At 41.7% G+C, this 21,703-nt stretch overlaps 1 protein-coding gene across 1 annotated transcript in view; it reads right to left on the bottom strand.

The window, feature by feature from the left end:
• Positions 1-12,003: 12,003 nt before the first annotated feature.
• The window catches only part of SLC9A4 (solute carrier family 9 member A4), a 34,663-nt gene continuing 24,963 nt past the window's right edge, over positions 12,004-21,703 (bottom strand). The window contains exons 9-12 of the mRNA XM_062579426.1: positions 19,957-20,053; positions 17,457-17,588; positions 16,401-16,488; positions 12,004-12,278 (exon numbers count right to left, since the gene is read on the bottom strand). Of these exons, the coding sequence (XP_062435410.1) occupies positions 12,004-12,278; positions 16,401-16,488; positions 17,457-17,588; positions 19,957-20,053 (592 nt within the window). The remainder of the gene's footprint in view (positions 12,279-16,400; positions 16,489-17,456; positions 17,589-19,956; positions 20,054-21,703) is intronic.

Raw genomic sequence — 21,703 nt, 5'->3', positions numbered from 1 at the left:
TTTCTTTCCTATAAGATAAGCCAAAAGAGTTGACCTCTGAAGCCTAGTGTATAAATAACTGCTCAGGAACTTGTTCATAATTGCACTGTAAGAGTAAACTGGGAAAGAACTAAACTACAAAACTTGAATGCTTAGTAATAACAATGAACAGTTGAAGAATGACAGTAAAGTATTTTGATTCCTTCTGAGTCATAATCTGCTTCCTAGACCACGTCTGAAGTGGTAGAGCTAATACACGTGGGACTGGGGCTCAGTTTCAGTATAGCTGTCAGAGCACCAGTGACTTTAGACTTCAGAGCAAAAGTTGCAGCTATATGAAATCTAACAAATGTGGGGCTTAGAATAATGTTAGGTAACCTTAAAAAAAGTGACCTACCACAAGATTAACTTGGTAGAATACAATTGTTCTTTATGTAGAATGATTCTGTATACCATTCTAATAAGGAATTATTTACTTAATGTATAAACTCCTTTGCAAATAGAGTCTCTTCTTGGGGTATCTTTGGAAGAGTGAGTGGGTAGCTAGAGACATTTAAAATGTAGAGGTCTTCATAGGATGCTAAATATACTGAGGCAGAGAAGTCATTGATCCACTCTATGTGTTTCCCAGGCTGACTACTCCCTTCAAAAAATTGTCAGAAAATGCTCATACAGAGGGAAAAAAAGGACATAATTTTCCCAGGAGTACATGAAGGTGTTTGTCAAGATGATTAATTTTATATGGGGCATTATATGGGGCATCAATACTTCCTTGATGCCTAAAAGCATAAGGTCCTTAGATAAGTAGCTACCTCTAACAACCAGTTAATAATGTCACGTTGTACTGATTTATCATTTGATTTTCTTATTTTAATATATTTATATTAAAATTAAATATTTGATTATGTATAGCTTTTCATACTTTTTATTAAAAAACAGAATAAATTTGGATTTTCTTTCCTCCTTAAACTTCCACTAATTATTCTCTACAAAGCCAAGTGAGTATTCCATAATCCATACCAATGGATTAATTTATGAATGAAGTGTCATTACCAATATCTGTTCTACCATGGTTTAGGATCAGAGGGACAGCACTGGTTCTGAAAGGTATACCCAAAATAAACTACTTGGGGGTCTGACATAGTTATTAACAAATTAAAATCCTTGCTCTGGGAAAAAAACCAACTTTGTGGTCACAGTCAGACCTACCATAAGACTAGATATAGGAGGAAAAATATATCAGTCTGTACTACTGTGGCTCCTAGAGGAGCCAAATAGCATGAGTACTAGTCATTCACTGGACAGTATGAAAGCATAAAAGAACTTTAACTATAAAAAGCCCTGATCTTCATTTATGTCTCTATTTAACATTGAGCAATCCTAAGCAAAGGCACAAGTCTGAAGAAAATTAGGACTTAATACCTCAATTCTCACAAACTGCTTAGGTCTTAATGGAATTTTTCTTATTGATTTCAGTAACTTTAATTGTACATGATCAGTCCTTAAAGGCTTTGATTTACTACTCTCAACCTTGAAGTTAAGCATTAAGGCCCAGATCCTTGTGGGTATTTATGTGTTTAATTATTTTCCTGGATCAGAACTAGTGCATAAAGAAATGTTCCAAATTCTTGGTCATAAAAGCATGACAGTTCCTAGATACGTCTCTCTGAAAAGGCAGCCCGCCAGTTGAAGAGCTTCTTTGCCTCAAATTATCAAGACGACAGTGTGTCAGCCTGGCACAACGGACCACTCACCAGATTCAGATCACGCAATACGTAGGAGGATGATGCTTTTCTTTGGTGATATAAACTACTAGAATGCAGGATATCATCTGTAAAAACACATCTCTCCTCATGTGTTATGCCTATATATCTTTATGCCACTTGTCAAGAGATTACTTTTATTTTTAATTCTAGATGAGAGAAGAACAAATGTTCTAAAAATCACTTTCAAAAGGCAATCATCCTGATGAGGATTCTGATTGCAGTGTGCATTGGGAAGTATTCTTTCCCTTATACCACCTAAAAAACACTTTGCGCCAATTACTTTTGGTCTGATTTAATCCCAGCAGAAGATCTGAACGTGTCACCTTTCGATTTTGGCTCTCTAACTACATTGCTTAATTCCATCAACAGAGGTCACTGCAGCTCTTTTCCTCTTTGGTGAAAACACTCCTTTTTCAACAGATAAAATGGTAATAATATTCCAGCAGTATTAATGCTCTTATCTAGGTAAGTTTTAGTCTATCCCTTAAGGAGAGACTAGTGCAGGAAAACTTGCCCGTAGTGGGAGTGTAAGAGGAGTGTTGAAAATCAAATCAAAAATAATATATGTACAAAAAGAAGTTTGTTAAATGGATTTATTTTTGAGCTTTGGAACTTAACATAACTCATGAAAAATCGACTATAGTAAGATTTTGAGTTTTGCCTGTACATTTGTCTTTCTTTCATTACCTGAAAACAAGACCTGTAAATCTAGTCTTGACATTGGCTGTTATATCTGCTCTGCAGCTCTTAGTAATTCAATATCTGGCATTTTTTACACTACATAAAACAAGAGAAAAGCTCCTTGAAGAGCTCTTTCAAATTGCTGAGACATGATTAACAATTTGTCAGCAATAATCATTTTCCTTTGAATCTATGTTTTTATGCTTATGAAAATTATGAGGAATGATTTGGGGATATTTATCATTAAGAGAAATGGAAGCTAAAGGGTTCATTTAAGCCAGCAGTAATGTGAGCTTTGCAATTGTCTATTGCTAAACCCATTACCGTAGCTTGAGCCAAATATACTTGCAGACAGAAACTACTTTAGAAATAAAATAGAATATAAGAATTGTACACAGTGAGGCACTGTTAAAAATATATATTGCCTTTTGGTGGGTACATACTGATCATGCAGAAATACCTTAGTTTCTTGGGTAGGAAAAAAAGATCCACCTCAAAACAACTGATGAAACAGTCCTAACAACTAGTTTTGAAAAGACATTTGTCATCCATAGGTATCAAAATGGTTTAAAGGAATAAGATAGTAGGATTTCACTTCAGACTCAGACAATTACAGTTAAAGATTTCCTGCGTCAGTGCCTACATGAGGGGTAGGTGCCTAAGCTCCCTGTGCATCAAGGGAGACTAAATTGCTGATCACATCACCACAAAATAGCCATACACGTTCGCTCAACTGATTTGCACCCCGAGGTGCACGGGCAGTGTTTTCTAGCTTCCCAGAGACTCTTGCCTCTGGGGTGCAGTTCAGCTACCACACAGAGCATCCAAAAGTACCCAAGGGGCCTCCTGGCCTCCAGCTACCAGCTTGGGGAGAAGAGGACTCATTCATACAAATATGGCATCTCAGATAGCTTTAAGTACCTATTTATGACTAATTTACCTCTATTTGAGATGTGAAGAAACAGCAGTACAAAAAGCTGAAGAGATTTTTCCTAAGTCTGATATCTGCACCAAACACCTACAGTTTCCCCTTCCTACTAGACCAAAGTGGAAAAGAAATAACTTTTAAGAGATTCAGTTTCAGCTTCTGTGGAAAAAATGTATTTGCCACAGTTTATTTTCTTCTCATTTTCCTTAGTAGTCCATTAAATATTACTAGGCTTTTTGCAACTATGCTAACCATGCAAAATGCACGTCATTTTTGGAAAGGAACAGCAGTGAATGTACTAGGGAATGAATGAATGAAGAATTATGTCTTATTTACATTGCAGGTATCTTGTACATATATCTAAATATGATCAAATTTTATGATGCTTTTTGGACACTAAGTGTTTGCAAACAGCAGGTCCTTTTGCCTGACTTCAAGCAGTGCACAAACAATATTATTTCTATGCAGATTCTTCCTCTTTTTGTGGTGAAAGCCGGAGGAGCAGTTTCAGGCTGTTTTTCTTGTTCCTTTCTGCAGGTTTCGGTCACCTGAATCCCAAGGGAAGTAACGGTAAACTTGAGGTTGAGAGACTGTGGTCTCACGTCCAGTTCCTGGCACTTGTTTCTGTTGATGGCTCACTTGTTTTGTGCAAGCCTATCCAGCCTTCACACAGGGGGGTTAACATTGGCATAATTCTCAGAATTTGGCATTGGCATATAACTCTCATAACCCTGCTTCTGCGTTATCTGCTGCTCCTGTGCACATCACATGGCACCTGGAAGACACTGTGCTGCAGTGCAAATGCTATCAGTATTCATCATCATGTAATACAGAAGCTGAATATATTTTGGCAGCTAGCCTTCAGGAAACAGGAGTTTTTCATACAGAATTTCATTAATATGTTGTTTTCTCAGCAGAGTATTCACACAAAACAAGCTACTGTGACGTGAAATTTGATCTTAAAAAAGGTACAAACTAAACTAGTTAGAGAGCTATAGGTTTTATTCCAAGATATTAAAAAAAAAGATAGAAGCCCTTTTATTTTAACATTTGTGCATAACTCACTATTTGTCACTCCTTATCACTGGTGATAATATAGAAAAGAAAGGAGCAAATGGTGTTTGGCCCAGTACCTGTTTGTGGATTTAAATTAGCACCTGACAAACCCAGTGGCGCAAGGGCAGTTTGACTTGAAGCCTCTTTTATGGAAATTTTGCATTTAACAGAATACCTTATTATGGAAAAGCTCTGAGCAATCCGAGATGTGTTTGCAAACAGGACAGTAGGTTGTGGGTGACTAATACATTTGCCCCTAGCTCACTGCAGGTACTCTTGGCATGTATCTCTTTTTACCTAGCTTGCCCCTGCAACAATAGTAGGAAAGAAGTCAGGGATGTTGTACAATTAAGCTGTCTATTCCTGACAGTCTGTCCGCTAGTGGTATGGTTGTAATCTGCCCTGCCAAGGAAATCTGAAAATCAGAACCTGGCATCGTTTCCTGCAATCCACGTCTCATTTCTTACAACTGAAAGGTAGTAGAAATCCTAAGTGTTCCAGGAGGAAGGATGGACTAGAAATAAACAAGAACTAATATTGACTTTTGAAATTTTACACCTGTGAAACCAAAGCCGGGGGGGGGGGGGGAGTTTCACATGCATTTAAGAGTGAGACTGAAAATAAATTAGGCAATTGAGCAATCAATAGATTTTCAGTCTTCTTAGCTGGGTCAGAATATTACTCATGTTACCTAACACCTTTGATTTTAAGGTTCTTAAACATAGAGTGTTTGGCAAAACAATAAGCATAATTGTCCTACCCAAAAAGCAAACAAAACATAAAGATAAGATAATCTGGTTTTCCACTCTTAATGTTTGAGCTCTATACATGCAAGTAGATAGAAATTTTTTAAAAAATAGGTATAAAGAAAAGAAACTTGGAAAAATTTGCTATATTTTCCAGAGTCCTACACAGGCATTTGAATACTAGTCTCCCTTCTTACATGACAATAAAAAGTGAATTTCAGGGCCTGTTACAGCAGAAAACCCTTGAAAATGTCAATCCTAAATGCTCACATGCCAGTAAGAAAATAAGAACCACTTCACTGCTGTTTTTTTATTTTCCTGTAATTTCGTCAATTTGATGATTTCACCTGTAGATATCACTGGTCCCCTTTAAAACTGGTCTTTGACTACCCTGCTCATAAATATGGATTAACCTATCTTTTTCATGTTGAAAATGATCACAGGTCCTGCTTCTTTACTAGCCTCTCCAGCCTGAATCGCTGACATAGTTTGATGAATCTCGTGTAACTGTTCTTAAATGCTCTCAACAATTCTTACCTTAGCCTTTTAAACTGGTCTTCTCTCTGGACCCACACATACAGCACATCAAACCGTACCGTACATCAGAATTAGGCTTTCTAACAATCCATCTGAAGTTTGAGGTGGGCCTTCATTCTTTTACGTCTCCACTATTGCAGTTGCTCTTCTCCAGCCTGATTCACACAGACCTGCTCCGCTTATTTTAGTTTTGAACTATGCTACAAGGCGAATTATTCCACCTGCATCTGCATTCCTTCATGCGACACAGGAAGCACTTCTAAGGCCTTTCACAGCATCTTCTTCGGTCTTGCTTGCCGGCGTTACTACATAGCCGTAGCCGGCGTTTTGTTGCCCCGGGTGCTGCGCAGACCAAGGCACTCCTGATTACGCAGTCGTTAAAATTCCCAGTGGGCACCGTTTGGCACCGGAGAAGGAACGCTGCCCGCTTTCAGCGCTCTCTGCTACGCGGCGTGCCCGAAACGGAGCGAGGTCGCGGCTTGCCCCAGAAGGGGCGTCCGTCGTGCTAGCGCCCGTCACGTCTTGATTGCCCGAGCTCCCCGCGGTGCTGCGGCTTCGCCTGGGAGCTCTTTGAGGAAGAGATGCTCCTTTTGCTACAAGTTCGTGCTTGCCTAGGGTGCTGGCTGAAGAGAAACAGCTGCGGCAAGAAGAATAACAGGAGCTCACAGTTAATCATCCCATGTAATAAATATGGAAATACTGTCAGTTACTCAGAACTTTTTCACAACCTTCATAACTCACTCCCTTTCTCTGCGATATGCTGACCATTGTTGTTTTTATTATTAAAATATGTTCTCATTGTCACTGTTCTTTTTATTTTCTTATTTATCTTATGGTTAGCAATTCCCATCTCTTCTCTGGATTTTGAATAACAATTTTTCATCTTCTGGGCCTGAGTCTCCTGTGCTAGTTCAGCTTAAATCAGTTTATAAACCAGGCTAGCTAGTACAATGCAAATTCCTGAGTAAAAGTAAACACTAAATGTACCAATCTAAACCAGGAGATAGTAGATCAACTTACCTTTCTATATTTACAAGCATAAGAATTTAAGAACGTTCACAAGCATGAGGACTTAAAGTGGGTTTAAATTCATACCTTGAACTGGTTCAATTTTTTTAAAGACCAGGCCTCAGAGTCCATAACATAGTTAGTTACCTGTCGTAAAACATTGCCGTAGTTATTGCCATTTCAGCTACACGTAATACACTTCTTTAAGGAGAATTTTTTTCCACTCTATGTAATCCTATGTAAATAAAAACAGTGCAACTTTATAGTTACTGGCGTGTATTTTATGCAGGCATCTGCAGCATTGCTTCTTGGCTAACAGCCAGCAAACCCATTAACAGCAGCTAATGGCACAGAAAGAAAATTTCCTCCAGTTCTATTTTCTAATTGCTAAGAAAGCAAACTAAAAATAAACTTTGCAAGTTTGGGGCCAGATTGCAAACCTAGGAGAGCTTCGTTAACTTCTAGATGTTCTACAGCTTTGCACTATTTGAAGATGTGGCTCACTGATTTCTTAAGAGAGAAGATTAGGAATGCACCAAAAGTGGGAGAATTTACTCCAGCTATGCACTAGTTTTATTTGTATTTTAGAAAGACTTAATTATTTTTCTCCAATTCTAATATAAATGGTCATCTGAAATTGAATGCTTTACTGCCAACTTATAAGAGACAATTACATACAACATTTTAAATATTTTAATAAAGAATTTGAGTAAATTTTAAGCACACCTTTTAAAAATACCCTAACCAGACTGCACGTCTCTCTCTTTTTCACGATGTATCCTTTTGGTGCTTTTCCGTGTTATTCCAGACATCACACTAACCTTCCTCTTCTTGCCCAGTTTGTATCTGTTCACTTCCCCCAGACAGTTCCTTCATTAAATCTTCTTAAAGAGAAAATGCTGCATTTGCAGCTCACAGTAATTCCTCTAATCTCCTTCATATTCTCTCTCTTGAAGATGAGATATTAGCCCTTCTTCACCCTCCATTCAGGTTACCACTTTCCCCAAGGCTTGTCTCCCAGTTCACATCACCCACAAATAAGTCCTGATGATCCCATCCTCTCCTGACTCTGCAATACAGAAAGCAGGTCCTACACCTCCATGGCCCTCTGTGGAGCTGTGTGGCATAAGGACCACGTCAGACGAAAGTTGATTTTGCCCTCAATTTAATTTCTTGTGGTTACTGCGTAGCTCATAGTGCAATTTAAAGCTTGATCTTGTGCAATAATCCTGTTCTATTCTTAAAATAAAGTTTTTATTGAGATTTGATGATACCTCGATATAGCTTGCTATAAGATTTAGACCTGGCCCAAAGTTTTCATTTAAAAGCTATTTGGGCCATTTCATTTTGTTTGTTTGTTTGTTTCCATTTCATGTGATGTGATGAATCTGGATTTACTTGTTGATTTTCAGGTATAGATTTGTATTTCCTTGTTCATTCACAGTCAGTAGAAAACCCCAAACCTGCTTTCTGTATTAATAGTGTGCCATTGCATTTCATGAAAGGAAGTTGAATACTTCTCTTAGCTCAATAAAGAAAAGCACAGAGAATTCAAAAGTTCAGAAAGCTTTGTATAATTGTAAGCCATAACTTATACATAAATGCTTTTCTGGTCTAGGACATACAAGTGCTTAACAGCAACAGTCAAAAAAGAAAGCATGGAGACAGCATTGCTATCTCCAATTCTCCCTGATTTTCAGACTAAAATCTCGAGTGGGGCAACTAAGCAAGCTCTGAGTGGAGGAGAGAGAGGTAGACGTGAAGAAAGCATGACTGAACTTGTCTTTCTCAGCTGCAGATCCGAGATTAGTGTAGCTATAAACCCAAATTTCTGGATTTGTGGATTCAAACCATCCCCCTTTTGAGTACAATCAATTCAGCTATAATTTTAAAACACAGTTTACAGTGGCAATGCTGCTTCCATTTAGAACAGAGTTCGACTAAAGAAACTAGGTGACTGGAATTTTAGAATTTATCCAAAATGACTCAAGTCCATAGTTTCTGGCTTCCTAAGGGAATCTGATGGGTTAAGGGAAGAGGGGTCCAGGAGAGCTGGCTAGTATTCAAACATCACTTCCTCCAAGCTCAAGAGCAGTACCTCACTATGAGTAAGAAGTCCAGCAAAGTGGGTAGGAGGCCTGCATGAGTGAGCAAGGAGCTCTTGGCCAAATACAGACAGAAGAAGAAAATACACAGAATTTGGAAGAGGGGACAGGCTACTTGGGAGAATTATAGGAATGTAGGCAGAGTATGTAGAGATGCGGTGAGGAAAGCTAAGGCCCAGTTGGAATTGAGTCTGGCAAGGGATGTCAAGGACAACAGGAAGGGCTTCTTCAAACACATCAGCAGCAAGAGGAGGACTAGGGAAAATGTGGGCCTGCTACTGAATGGGGCGGGGGCCCTGATGACAAGGGATACAGAGAAGGCAGAATTACTGAAGGCCTTCTTTGCTTCAGTCTTCACTGCTAAGGGCAGCCCCCAGGAATCCTGCAGCCTGGATGTGAGGGAGAAAGTCCAAGAGAAGGGAAGACTTTCCTTTGGTTGAGGAGGTTAGGATTAGAGACCTTCTGGGCAAGCCTGACATCCACAAATCTATGGGCCCAGATGGGATGCACCCACGGGTACTGAGGGAGCTGGCGGATGTTGTTGCCAGACCGCTCTCCGTCATCTTTGAAAGGTCCGGGAGAACTGGAGAGGAGCCTGAGGACTGGAAGAAAGCCAATGTCACTGTAGTCTTCGAGAAGGGCAAGAAGGAGGACCCAGGCAACTCTAGGCCGGTCAGCCTCACCTCCATCCCTGGAAAGGTGATGGAACAGCTCATCCTGGATGTCGTCTCCAGACATATGGAGGAAAAGAAGGTGATCAGGAGTAGCCAGCATGGCCTCACCAAGGGGAAATCCTGCTTAACCAACCTGATATCCTTCTCTGATGGAACGACTGGCTGGGTAGATGAGGAGAGAGCAGTGGACATTGTGTACCTTGACTTCAGCAAGGCTTTTGACACCGTCTCCCATAACATCCTCCTGGATAAGCTGAGGAAGTGTGGGTTAGACGAGTGGAGAGTGAGGTGGATTGAGAACTGGCTGGAAAGCAGAGCTCAGAGGATCGTCATCAGTGGCACAGAGTCCAGTTGGAGGCCTGTGGCTAGTGGCATCCCCCAGGGCTCAGTACTGGGTCCCATCCTGTTCAAAGTTTTCATCGATGACCTGGATGAGGGGATGGAGTGCATCCTCAGCAAGTTTGCTGATGATACCAAGCAGGGAGGAGTGGCTGATACACATGAGGGCTGTGCTGCCATTCAGAGAGGCCTGGACAGGCTGGAGAGCTGGGCAGAGAGGAACCTCATGAGGTTCAACAAGGGCAAGCGCAGGGTCCTGCACCTAGGGAAAATTAACCCTAGGCACCAGTACAAGGTGAGGGCTGACCTTCTGGAGAGCAGCTCTGCAGAGAAGGACGTGGGAGTGCTGGTGGATGACAAGTTGACCATGAGACAGCAATGTGCCCTTGTGGCCAAGAAAGCCAACGGTCTCCTGGGGTGCATTGGGAGGACTGTTGCCAGCAGGTGGAGGGAGGTGATCCTGCCCCTCTCCTCAGCCCTGGGGAGGCCTCATCTCAAGTACTGAACCCAGTTCTGGGCTCCTCAGGACAAGAGAGACATGGAGCTACTGGAGAGAGTCCAGCATAGGGCTACGAAGATGATCAGAGGGCTGGAGCATCTGCCCTATGAGGAACGGCTGCGAGAGCTGGGAAGAGAAGACCGAGGGGGGGATCTGATCAATGTGTACAAGTACCTGAAGGGAGGGTGTCAAGAAGACAGGGACAAACTCTTTTCAGTTGTCCCGTCTGACAGGACAAGAGGCAATGGGCAGAAATTGAAGCACAGGAAGTTTCGCCTGGCCGTGAGGGGGAATTTCTTCCCTGTGAGAGTGACGGAGCACTGGCACAGGTTGCCCAGAGAGGTTGTGGAGTCTCCTTCTCTGGAGCTATTCAAGTCCCGCCTGGATGCAGCGCTGTCTGACCTGGTCTAGGTGACCCTGGTGAGCAGGGAGGTTGGACTAGATGATCTCCAGAGGTCCCTTCCAACCTTACTGATGCTATGATTCTATGTGTCATTGCCACTACGCACAACCACCGCTGAAGCTGGAGCATGGATTCACACAAACAGTTGGAAGGGAGCTTGGTAGGAAGTTTTACGTGTACACCCTCCCTCCCCCAGGTATTTCTACTTTTTTATCAAATGCACTATGTAAGCAGACACCCAAAAAAAAGAAAAGTTGGGATCAAAACACAGGGCTCCTCTTCAACATCAATATGCTAGAGTAAATCTCCCTTTCCTTTAGTCCCATTCTCTTGCCTCCCAACTCCTGTGCTGGTCCAACTTCACTGTGAAGAGTGGCCTTGTGATTTGAGTACCTTTGAGCAAAGTGGGGGAAAAGGTGGAGATTTGACTCTTCTCTACAAAGTCCCCTGCTTACTGGACTAGTGTGGTTAACCACAGGGCACATTCTTGCAGGCCCATGTTCACAAATAAAAGTGTTGAACTTTGTGTTAGGGTTTTTACAGCACTCCTGCCTGAAGAGGCCTTTCTGGAGTTGTATGTACCAGGGTGCCGCTAAACAGGCGTAGGTGGGTGATAGGTGTCTATGTGCTGAAATTGGTTGAAGTTGCAGCAGTTCTGGACCACCACAACAACCAACTGCAGGCACTTGTTGGAGTCAAAACTGAGATACCAAAGGATTGCCATTGAAAATGTACGCAAAACAGTTCTTTTCACTTAAATACCCTTTTAGTCATCTTCAGTGGCATTTAGGTGCCCTAAAAATCCTTTATTAAAAAAAATCTGTCCCAGAATACCTTGATTACTTTGAGGTCAATAGCTCTTGCCAAGTTGAAGTCAGTAGTTTGGGCACTCGTGTCTAAACCTAAGCACATCCCTTAAGTGTTTTCTTCTTCCGGATTAAGGCCATAGTACAGAATATAAAGGAAAACAATATCAACTTTCACCGACAGCATTATATGTTGTCCAACTATTGTCATTTAAATCCATGTCCAAACATCTACAAAGATCATATTACTCTCTTCCAGTGTCTTTTTTGAAAAGCAAGTTTAATATAAACATATAAGAATTTGAGTCTTCTCAGAGGCACAGTGTACCTTGATACAGTGTTTGAAAGTGATATGAGAATGAGTGCACTGGCCCTGAAAGGGAAATTATGGTTTGATTTGTATAAGAGCTTTGTTATTTTCTCTGGAGTGGTGCACAGAGGGCCCTAGAGATGCAAACATTTCTCTTCTCTGCTCTTCATCTGGCTAATGGCCTGGCTGGTGCCATCATTTCTGACTCACACTCTTCTACTTCTTCCACAGTGAATCGCGGCTTTGTCATTAGAGCTAGAGTGTCTGCCCTGGTGACTGAATTTCCTCGTCGACCTGACAGATTGGATGGGCCAGCAAGTCTATCTAAGTGTGCCATTGGAATAAGCTCTTCCTGGCGGTACTGCACTTCAAGAGGCCGTAGTCGGGGCTGGGGTCTGAATGTTACTGGGAACATTGAATCAGACTCATTGCTATGATTATCTGAAGGAAAAGACAAAGGATTCATATTAGCAACAAGAGAAAGAGAAGCACTGTGTTATTATCAATGACAAATTAAAGGATATTCAGTATAATACAGTATTATGGTTTTAAACACTGGAACTGAAGCATTTTAAATAATTACTATAGAATAAGATCTCACTCAAGGAAAACTAAAAATAACCCTACATTTTTATTTTCTTCCTCAAGCTGATGTATAAATGATTTTATTGATCTTGCCTCTTCTCTGAAATATCAGTGAGTGAGCACATTTAACTACCCATCAGCACCTTGAAGAGCTGCTGTTGCCTTCACAGGGCAGTCGCCTTTATGTAGCTTTCATTTTTTTCCAAGTTTCACAAGTACACCTAACAGATAATTCAAAGGGATTGTAAAACCAAAACAGCAGAAGACAAAAAGTAACCAAGGAGCAGATTCTAGTGCCACTGAAAATCAGGTTTACCAGACACCTTTAATTAACAATAAGGAAAAAAAGAAAAAAAGAAAAAACAGTTCCATCTGAAACCAGGAGTTTGACTCTAAGGTGCTTTGATTACACTGAGTGTGTCAGATCTGCTCCTGTTGGCTTTCCAAGCTCCAAGTACACCATAGCTGGCTCTTCCATTGGGCTTATAGAATATACTTTTTAAACTTTTCTTAATTACAGCCCCCTTGCAGTCTGATTATGCACTAATAAATCAGTTATTTAATATAAAAACCAACTCACAATAAACTAGGAAGCGTCAGGAATTAAAATCAAAGATCTATGAAAAATAAAATTAGTTAAAACATACATGTATTGAGTACAAACACACAGACAAGGCCTATCACAGCTTAACCTCAGTTAAGTTATTTTAAACTAATGTTTACTTCACAGTTGGCACAGAGTAAGAACATGTGCACTTACCTCAGCTGAACAGGGCACTGATTTCATTAACAGCTGAGCCCCGCTTCTGGTAGACCATGCGGGCAACCACAGTTGCCCCAGGAGGAGCAAAATAGGATAGCTATTTTCAGATTTGAAAGGGAAAAGGTTATGATAAGGATTGTCTGGTTCTAATTAGCCCTTTGGGGTCATCAGTGCTTCAGAGCATGACACGTACCAGTGATGAGCTCATTCACGTGTATGAATGGCAAGAAGACAGGCAGTTTAAACTACTTTTGATCTCTTAGTTACCAAACCTTTTGCATATGCATATTTTTTGCATAGTGAAATCAAGCTTGCCCAGAGGGTGCTTGTTTTAGGAAGGTTTCCAGGCATAGGCAGAAGAAGTGGCATTTAGCTCTGCAGATGTGTATAAATGAGGTTGTCATTCTAATCTCCCACATATTGAATATTTCTCTTCTCAGGTCCCTAGTGTGAGTCATCACATCCTAACACAGATTATGAGAGGAATTTAGGGTGACTTTCTTTGACTGTAGATATCTAAAATGCTGTGAATGCTACCCAAGGGACCTAACTTAATGCCAGAAGCAGAGCCAAGAAGTCTAATTATTTGTATAGAGCACAACACAGAGCTTAAATTCACGGCCAGCTATTAGTGTAAATGTACCCACTTTCACTGCTTCACTACTTCAGGATTTACTCCTCTCCCCACTGAAATAATGGACCTATTTCTGAGAGCAGGACTTGGTCCCTGAAAGTGTCTGAAGTGTTTCTAAGTCCAAGGCTGCTGTGTAGAACAATTTGAATCTTTTAGAAAGACACATACCCCACTATGACATCCTGACGAAAAGCACAGAAAAGAGTCACTTCACCAGGAAAAAAAAAAAAAAAAAAAAAAACTTGAATAACTTTGACTTTCCTTTCTGAATAGATTCTATAGGTTTCTGTTCTGCCTCCATCACACGTGCATGTGGCAAGCAAGCCCCAGAGGACAGTTTGCCTGCACAGATCACTTTTGCTTTCATCTAACAATAAACAGAAAGAGAAGAAATAAAATAATTTTGCACCTGCAGGAAACAAATTTGGTCATCCAAATTTTCGATACAAAGGAAATAATTAAAAATATCGTTTCATTTCACTGAAAACTTGCTGTTTTTGCCAGAAATTAGAAGTAATTCTCAGAAAAACCTAAATGCATTTCAGGATCACACAAGTCAAATCAGCAAAGAGTAGGGGAGACTACAGATGGAGACAATGATGGACAGTCAAGTCCATGTTTTCTCTAACACTATCTTGTATTTACCTTAGGCTCCACTTTTTGCTTCCATCTCTAAACTCCCTCTCCTTATTTAGACTGCAAGTGATGGTAGGACTGTATTTTATTGTGTACCTATGATAATTTGTACAGTGTTGACACTGGCTGATAGATTGTTCCAGTAAGACCAATACTATTACAGAAATGCTCACAGACAACAAGCTGGGAAAGGGGGAAAAAGACCAGCTATTTGGGGAAAGACTGTGCCATATTTTTATCTTAAGTTCCTTGGTTAAAGACTCATTTCTGTGAACACAAAGGAGCCCAGGGCACAAGAGCAGGTGGAGGACCCCAAAATACCCCAGTCAGGGAAAGGAGCTCTTGCTCTTGCCCCTCCCAGGGACCACAGGGGACCATCCATCCACACAGACCCATCGTGATGCTTCAGGCAGAGAGGATCTCCCTCATCACCTTGCAGACCATGTGCTGCCTATGGAGTGTGGGGCTCATTTTGGGATGCTGGGGAAGAGCTTTGGGAGATTGTACAAGGAGGAACCAAAGGTGGTGAAGAAGAAGGACCAGAGCAGTTTGGGGAGGAATAAATGAGGGGAAAAAAAGGAGATAAAAGGGACAAGTCCCATGTAAATACGGGCTGGTCAGCGCACTCATCTGGCCATATCCTGCACCGTCTATCCTGTCTTCATATTAAATTCCATTTCTAACTGTTTTCCCAGGTGAGGGGCTCTAGCCTGCATGTAGGCAGGCATAGAGGTCTCAGTGCTGGCGCCTGGGTTGGGACCATGGGTCAGAGGGGCTGTATGCTCATGGGAGCAGCACAAGGAGAGACTGGAGTGTGTATGCAATGTGTGGGTGCTTCTGTCAGTGTAAAATCACTAGCAAACATCGAGCTAGACTAGCCAGTATGCAGGGTAAGAAGCCTGGGAGCCAGGTGTTTGGGTGGCGATGAAGCTAGTTCAGATACTGGAGAGACCAGGGAGCCTGTGAGTTGGCTACTGCAGGAACCAGGAGGTCCAGGCCAGCAACTGTGAATATCACAGGGCCTGAGGGTCAGCTCCTGGTAAAGTCGTAGGGCTAGCTACCAGAGACACCCAGATGCATGTGTGTGAGGCAACTGGGAGACCAGAATTTCCAGGGGCCAATTGCTGGGAAGACTAGGTGTCTAAGGTCAGTTTCTGGGAGATCCACAGTGTTAATGCTCATGTGTGTGTGTGTGTGAGTATGCACTAGCAACTCAAGTGGGGCTCGGCTCACATATACAGGTGCAAGCAACTGGGGAGACCAGTGATCTAGAGGAGCTACTGTGTGAACTGAGTGTCGGAGGCCAGTTACTGGAGTGATCCACATTGTACATATCTATATGTATTTTCCACTAATGGACTTTTGTCTTGATCAGCCAGAGAAGGGAACAGGATGAAGCCACTGGCGCTGTCTTTGTTCACGTGAGTGCTGCGCTTTCTCCTTTGCTGACTTGTTCTGCTGACCATGTGTATGAGTGTATGTGCAGTGTGTGCGTGTGCGTGCACCTGCTGGCAATAGCTCGCTCAGCCTCGCTACTAACTGGACCTTGGCACATGGAGCAACAGCAGCCTTGCCTCTGTTGAGCTACTGGATTTGGCAACTGCTAACACTTTCACATGCTGTTATGTTTGTGGGGTTGCAGGAAACAGACAATTTATTTTCTTGGGCTCGCAGGGTGCCGTGGGCACGCCGAAGTGCACAGATTACAGGAATATTTGTGCAAGAGGAAAAAAGAGAGAAATAGGTGGTGCTGGAACAAGATACAAACAGCAGTCACGTCCACATAAACAGCACAGATAAATAGATAGGGGAGAAGGGTGTAACTCGTTTAAATGGACCATGGACTTCCATGGGAGTATTCATATATTGCTTTAAAATCCACTGAACAGCTGACCCAGTTTCTTTCCCTACCAGAGCAGGATGCAGAGTAAAGTATTTACGTTACCTATAAAAGTCACGCGCCTGGCTTTTCGCCTAGCAGGTTGACGGGAGCCATGCTGCAGCGAGAGGTAGCGCACGCCCATGGTGCTGGCCTGCGTGCAGAGACGGAGTGCATTCAGTGCCTGTGATTGCCTCTCACCCCTGAAACAGGATCTGTTCTCTCAGCAGCCAAATGCCGCTCCCCACAGCCATTGGTGAGCAGGCAGTCCTCCCACTGCCCGCACTGAGCTTATTCAGCAGGACACAGGTGAAAGAATAAGTAATGGTTCCATATGTGAATAAGTAACCATTACAGAATAATTTACATTTTCATGGCAAAAAGGAGAGGTATTAGGAGAGTTTGCATTTGGTAGGACAGTGCAATTAACTGGTAAAGAAGAATGCTTACACCCTTTTTCTACTGTGCCTACAACCTTAGAATCAAATTTAAAGAAGTGTGAGTAAGGTCAACCCTTCGCTTAGCAGGTTGAACTCGGCCTCACCTGAAAATGCCTGTATCTGATACAATCGTCCTAGGTTTTCTTTATAGCCAGTGGAGAGAAATATGTTATTCTAAAGTCCACCTTTCCCATTTTAAGTGATAACTTTAAATAAAATGATTTGTACCCAGCAGGAGCTTATTTCTCTTCTTTAGCTGTGATTATCTCAGCTGTAAATGTCTATGCTATCCAACAGCTATGTTTGGTCAGATACATATTACTGTTTCTCTCTGATCTAGAGCCCAAACAGTCAGTGCAAGGTGTCAAGGGCTCTGGATCAGGCCCTTTGTCCATCCACAGATTCACACAGGTGTGATCACACTTTGTTTTATCTGGGCCAAATCAATGCAAGCTACCTTATTACTTACAGCCAATGTTTTCTGACCAATGTCCAGAGGCAGGACATAGTGAATGCTAAGTAAAGGTCTTCCTTCCTAAGCGCTGCATGAGGATATTGCAAAAAATATCCATTTTAACTATTACAAAAAGCAAATAAAAATGGGTGTCTTTTTTATTTACAGACACACAAAGGTGTTTTTATATGTCTTGATCAAATGAATAATAGTTTGCATTACAGGTACCGGTCTACCCCAAGGTAAGCTGTTTCCTTTCCTGCAGCTCTGCCTTAGGCTATGCTGTCGACGGAAGAGGATTTCTTGGGCTTGTTTCTCATTTGTATCCGTAGGCAGGTTGTGTCGGCTGTATGATGGTGCCTAAAATAGAAAATGCACTCAGCTGAGTCTCTTCACACCTGAACTGTCAATAAATCGAAGCTGTACAGTCTATTTGATCACATAGCCAAAAGAACACCTCTCCTGGCTAAGCCGCCAACACACCACGGGTCTGTTTAGTGCCACTGTGTAGGGAAATGCAGTCTCACATTAACCTTACTCCTGGACAGTAAGACTTAAGGAAGTGTGGACACAGTTGTAGGTTTCAGACAACACAGTCCCACCTTGGCTGACTGCCCTCCCTCAGGACCTGTTCCTTGGTGCAGTTTTGATAGACTTGGAGCCTGCTCAAAATATACCATAAAAATATACCCACCTGTACAGGTCTCTTAACATCTCTGAGCTTTTCCTCTCTTTCTCAGATCTCTTTTAATCATGCAATGGCAGTTACAGATGTGAGGGAAGTCCCAGGAGACAGATAGCTCATTAAGTCACTTCTGAGCATTTGGTACCAACACTACTAATCCAGAAGCAAGTTGCAGACATGCTCAGGTGCAAAAGTCTGTATCAAACAGAATATATCTCCAGAATGAAATGCACATCTGAGCTTCCGTTCCATATGTGGGCAAACCACACCTTAATATTACCTTAAAATTGAGCCTTTTTTTTACGACAAGCTTATTTGTTGCTTATTTGCTGATTTGTCGTGTACATCTTGTGAAATCAGGGAAATAGTTATTCCCCTCAAAGAGAAGAGTTCATTTAAGTTTATAAAACTCTTCCAAAATGTAGAATCAGATCTTAATCTCACTTGTCTTTGTGAAGTTAGTCTGGTGAACCAGAGCATCATCAAGCTTTCAAAGTTTAATGTGAAATATTAAAATGAGTACTATTTTACTTCATATCTTTTATTTCCAAAAGCACACAGTTCTCAATACCACATAGGAAGTGACTGGCACAAATGGACATTACTGTAATTGATTTTGAAGAGAGAAAGTTCATTTCAGTAATCTATGAGGCAACTGTATATGCAAATTGTTGCTAGTAAGATAAGAAATTAATATCTTAGGGATAATTGGCCATGGCAAATCAAACAATATTAGGAAAGAATATCATATTAATAATGACACATTTAAATGAGCAAGGCCTAGCATTTTCGAGCAAATGTGCATTACATGAGTTATCTCAGTTTATCTGCATAATTTCAAGGTTACTGTAATATATCCTCTACTACACACTGCGGTATGAGTGCACTCAGATGTACATTCTGGACACATGACTGGATTAAATAGATATTCTACCCTGAACTGCATCAAAATCAGTACAAATTTGTGCACAACAAATCCTTGTCGGCATTATCATCTCCATTTTATGAAAAAAAAAAAAAAAAAAAAAAAAAAAAAAAAAAAAAGCCTGTAAAATGAAGCTCTAGAAGAAGGGGATTTTCTTTTCCTTTCTCCTCCTGTGGTGGAGGAATATAAACTGCAGCTCCCACACAGAACGAGAATTCACCAGCCTGACTCTCAGCAGACTTTGGGCTATGCAAGGTTTACCGCCACCAGGCCTGCCACTTCCACAGAAAAGTTTCACTGTTAGTGGCCATCTGCCAGCCAGCCTACTGTCTCTGATGACTATGTCCGTCTGTCTCAATGAAATTCGAGCCCACTTGCACTGCAAATGCTACACATATGTGACCCATCCAGCTTCCTACACTTCTCAGGTCGTCTCCCTCAGACTCCAGGTCCCCGAGAGGCCAGGTCACACCAGCCCATTGCCATGCCGGCCAGTCTCACCGCCTGGAGCCTCCCAGCCACCCTGCTTCCAGCCAGCCCTTTCACCGAGATTACACAGGTCGCAGTCTTAAACGTCCTCTACGGATGGTTTGCTTTAGAAATGTTCCCGTGCCTGTTCCAGCAAATACCAGTATTAACCACCATATCAGCTGGATCACCTGAGTTGCCATAGAAATACCCTACCCATCAGCTCCTGCAGAAAGAGGTCACAGGCTGTGTGTGCCTAGAGGGAGAGGACCTGGAAAGTCAAACTAAGCCAGGGGTGTCTGGCAGCCTGTGAAGGGCCATTTCTGAGTCACAGGCAGCCGTACAGTGAGGGAAGCCTGACCTCTAGAGCTCAGACCTGGATTTTCCTGTCTTTTCCCTCTGCTGTCAGGGTGAAAAGCTGAAGGAAAACCCTGCTTGCCTGTTCTTCATCAAGGAGTGAACTCAGAACCACAGGTCCTCCCCTGAGTGTCTCCTGGGTTGGAAGGGCTGTGGGCCCGGAGCCCACATTTCCCATCGGCATGACTCCAGTGCCTGTTGCTACCGTCAGCCGTTGCTATGATGTGAAGGAGGGCAAACAGGAGCTTTCAGTCTATAAATACAGAGTGATAGCATGAAAGTTGCTTACACACCCTCTGCCGCACTTGGTAGAGATTATGTGCCAGGACATCTCTCATGGACTCCACCTCTGCAGGGGAGAGCCTATGTACTCGCCGATTTCTGCAGCTCCTGTAAATAAAAGAGAAGATTTAATATGATATTAACAAGTTGCTTAAACACTCTTCCTACCAAATGACATATGGTCTGCTTTTTGTTCTAGGGCAGAAGGATATGAAGAGACTTTCACTGACCAGTGACAGCCTGAAATCATCCAAAGCTGAATGAAAACCGTCAGACCTTTTTTGCCCTTTCCCGGGTTTTATCAATATACTGGCTAGTCAGAAAGGGCTCTAAGCCATCATACAGCTCACAGCAGAAATCATTCTTTCTTTTAAAGAGCTCCATAAGGAAATTCAGTTTTAAGAATTAGACTAGGCAAGAAACATCTGTACGTTCAGGAACGCATTGCAAGTTTCCTCCCTTGCTTGAACATGTTCTCCAGCAAGGTCTAACAGGCTGGGCCTTACTGTCTTACTGTTTTTGAATTATTTGTGAAAGAGAAGAACATCCTTAATAAATAAACTATGTCCTCACTAACAATGACTGGAACGTTACTGTCCAGGAGACCTGCTCTGTGCAGAGGTGAATACATAGAGAGTTTCCTTGGAACTGAGTCTAGTTCTTCATTTAAATGAAAGGATTACCTAACAGATAGTAATCTTAGAATTTTTTTCAAACTAGGACAAGAAGTCCACAGTCATTTGTAACTGCCTGGCCCTTTCACTAACAAAACAATTGATGAAGGCTGCTGTGAAATGTTAACTAGATCTGCTGTGTAAGTGAACCTGCATGAGAGTTGGTGTTCAGTTAAATTCCCAAGAAGAGAATGGGGAAATAGATAATGATCATGCAGGATGAATCACAGTCAGAGTTCATCTTGTTGGTTTTTTCCATTCTCTGTTTTGCTTTCTTTTCTCTTTTTCTTTTTTACTGTAATTGTCAATCTTTCTTCTCAGCTAAGTGGTGTCCTTAAAGTAATGTCTGTAAATTATGTGATTACAGAATGGATTATTATCACTGTACAGTAATGCCAAAGCTTTGTATAAATTCATTGTTTATGCCTCTTAAATTAAAAAAAAAATCTTTTAATAGCAAAGGAAAGTAGATTCATACTAAACTAAGATTATGCTGTAAACATAGAAAAAAACTGGAATTTCACAATTACAGTTTATTTAACAAGATTACCACTATTTTATGCTGTAATCTAACAAGATCATCTTTAAAACTTGTAAGACAATCATGTACAGCTTGCAGTCTACATCTTACCATCAACCAGAGAGTGAACATTGGTAGGCTGGCCCTGTCCAAGATCCCTGGAATTCAAGAATTTTCATTCCTGAAGTACTTCAAGGTTTCTGAATGTGTTTTCATTCTCTATCAGAACAAAACTGAAATCTGCCAAATTTTACATAAAGTAAGAAGAAAGAGAGAGTGAGCATGACGACAGGTTAAGGGATAGCACTAGCAGGCTAGAAGATAGCATTAGTGCTAGAATAGGGTTAAGCATACCCCTGGGATGTGAGAGACCCATAAGCAGACTATTGCAATGAGATGAGGTGATATTCAGCAGACTGAAGAGACAGCTTCCTCCATCTGAGCCGAAGAGGTGAGCAGAACATCTACAAGACATCAGGTCATCTTTTTACTTTCCCAGCTGCAGACCTGACAATTCCATATACCTATAGAGGAGAAGTGGCCAGTCCTAATTCATTTAATGCT

The sequence above is a fragment of the Rhea pennata genome, chromosome 1 (assembly GCF_028389875.1).
Source record: "Rhea pennata isolate bPtePen1 chromosome 1, bPtePen1.pri, whole genome shotgun sequence".
NCBI lineage: Eukaryota > Metazoa > Chordata > Aves > Rheiformes > Rheidae > Rhea > Rhea pennata.
Note: the sequence above shows the minus strand (reverse complement) of the source record. Positions and strands in the feature narration are given on the sequence as shown.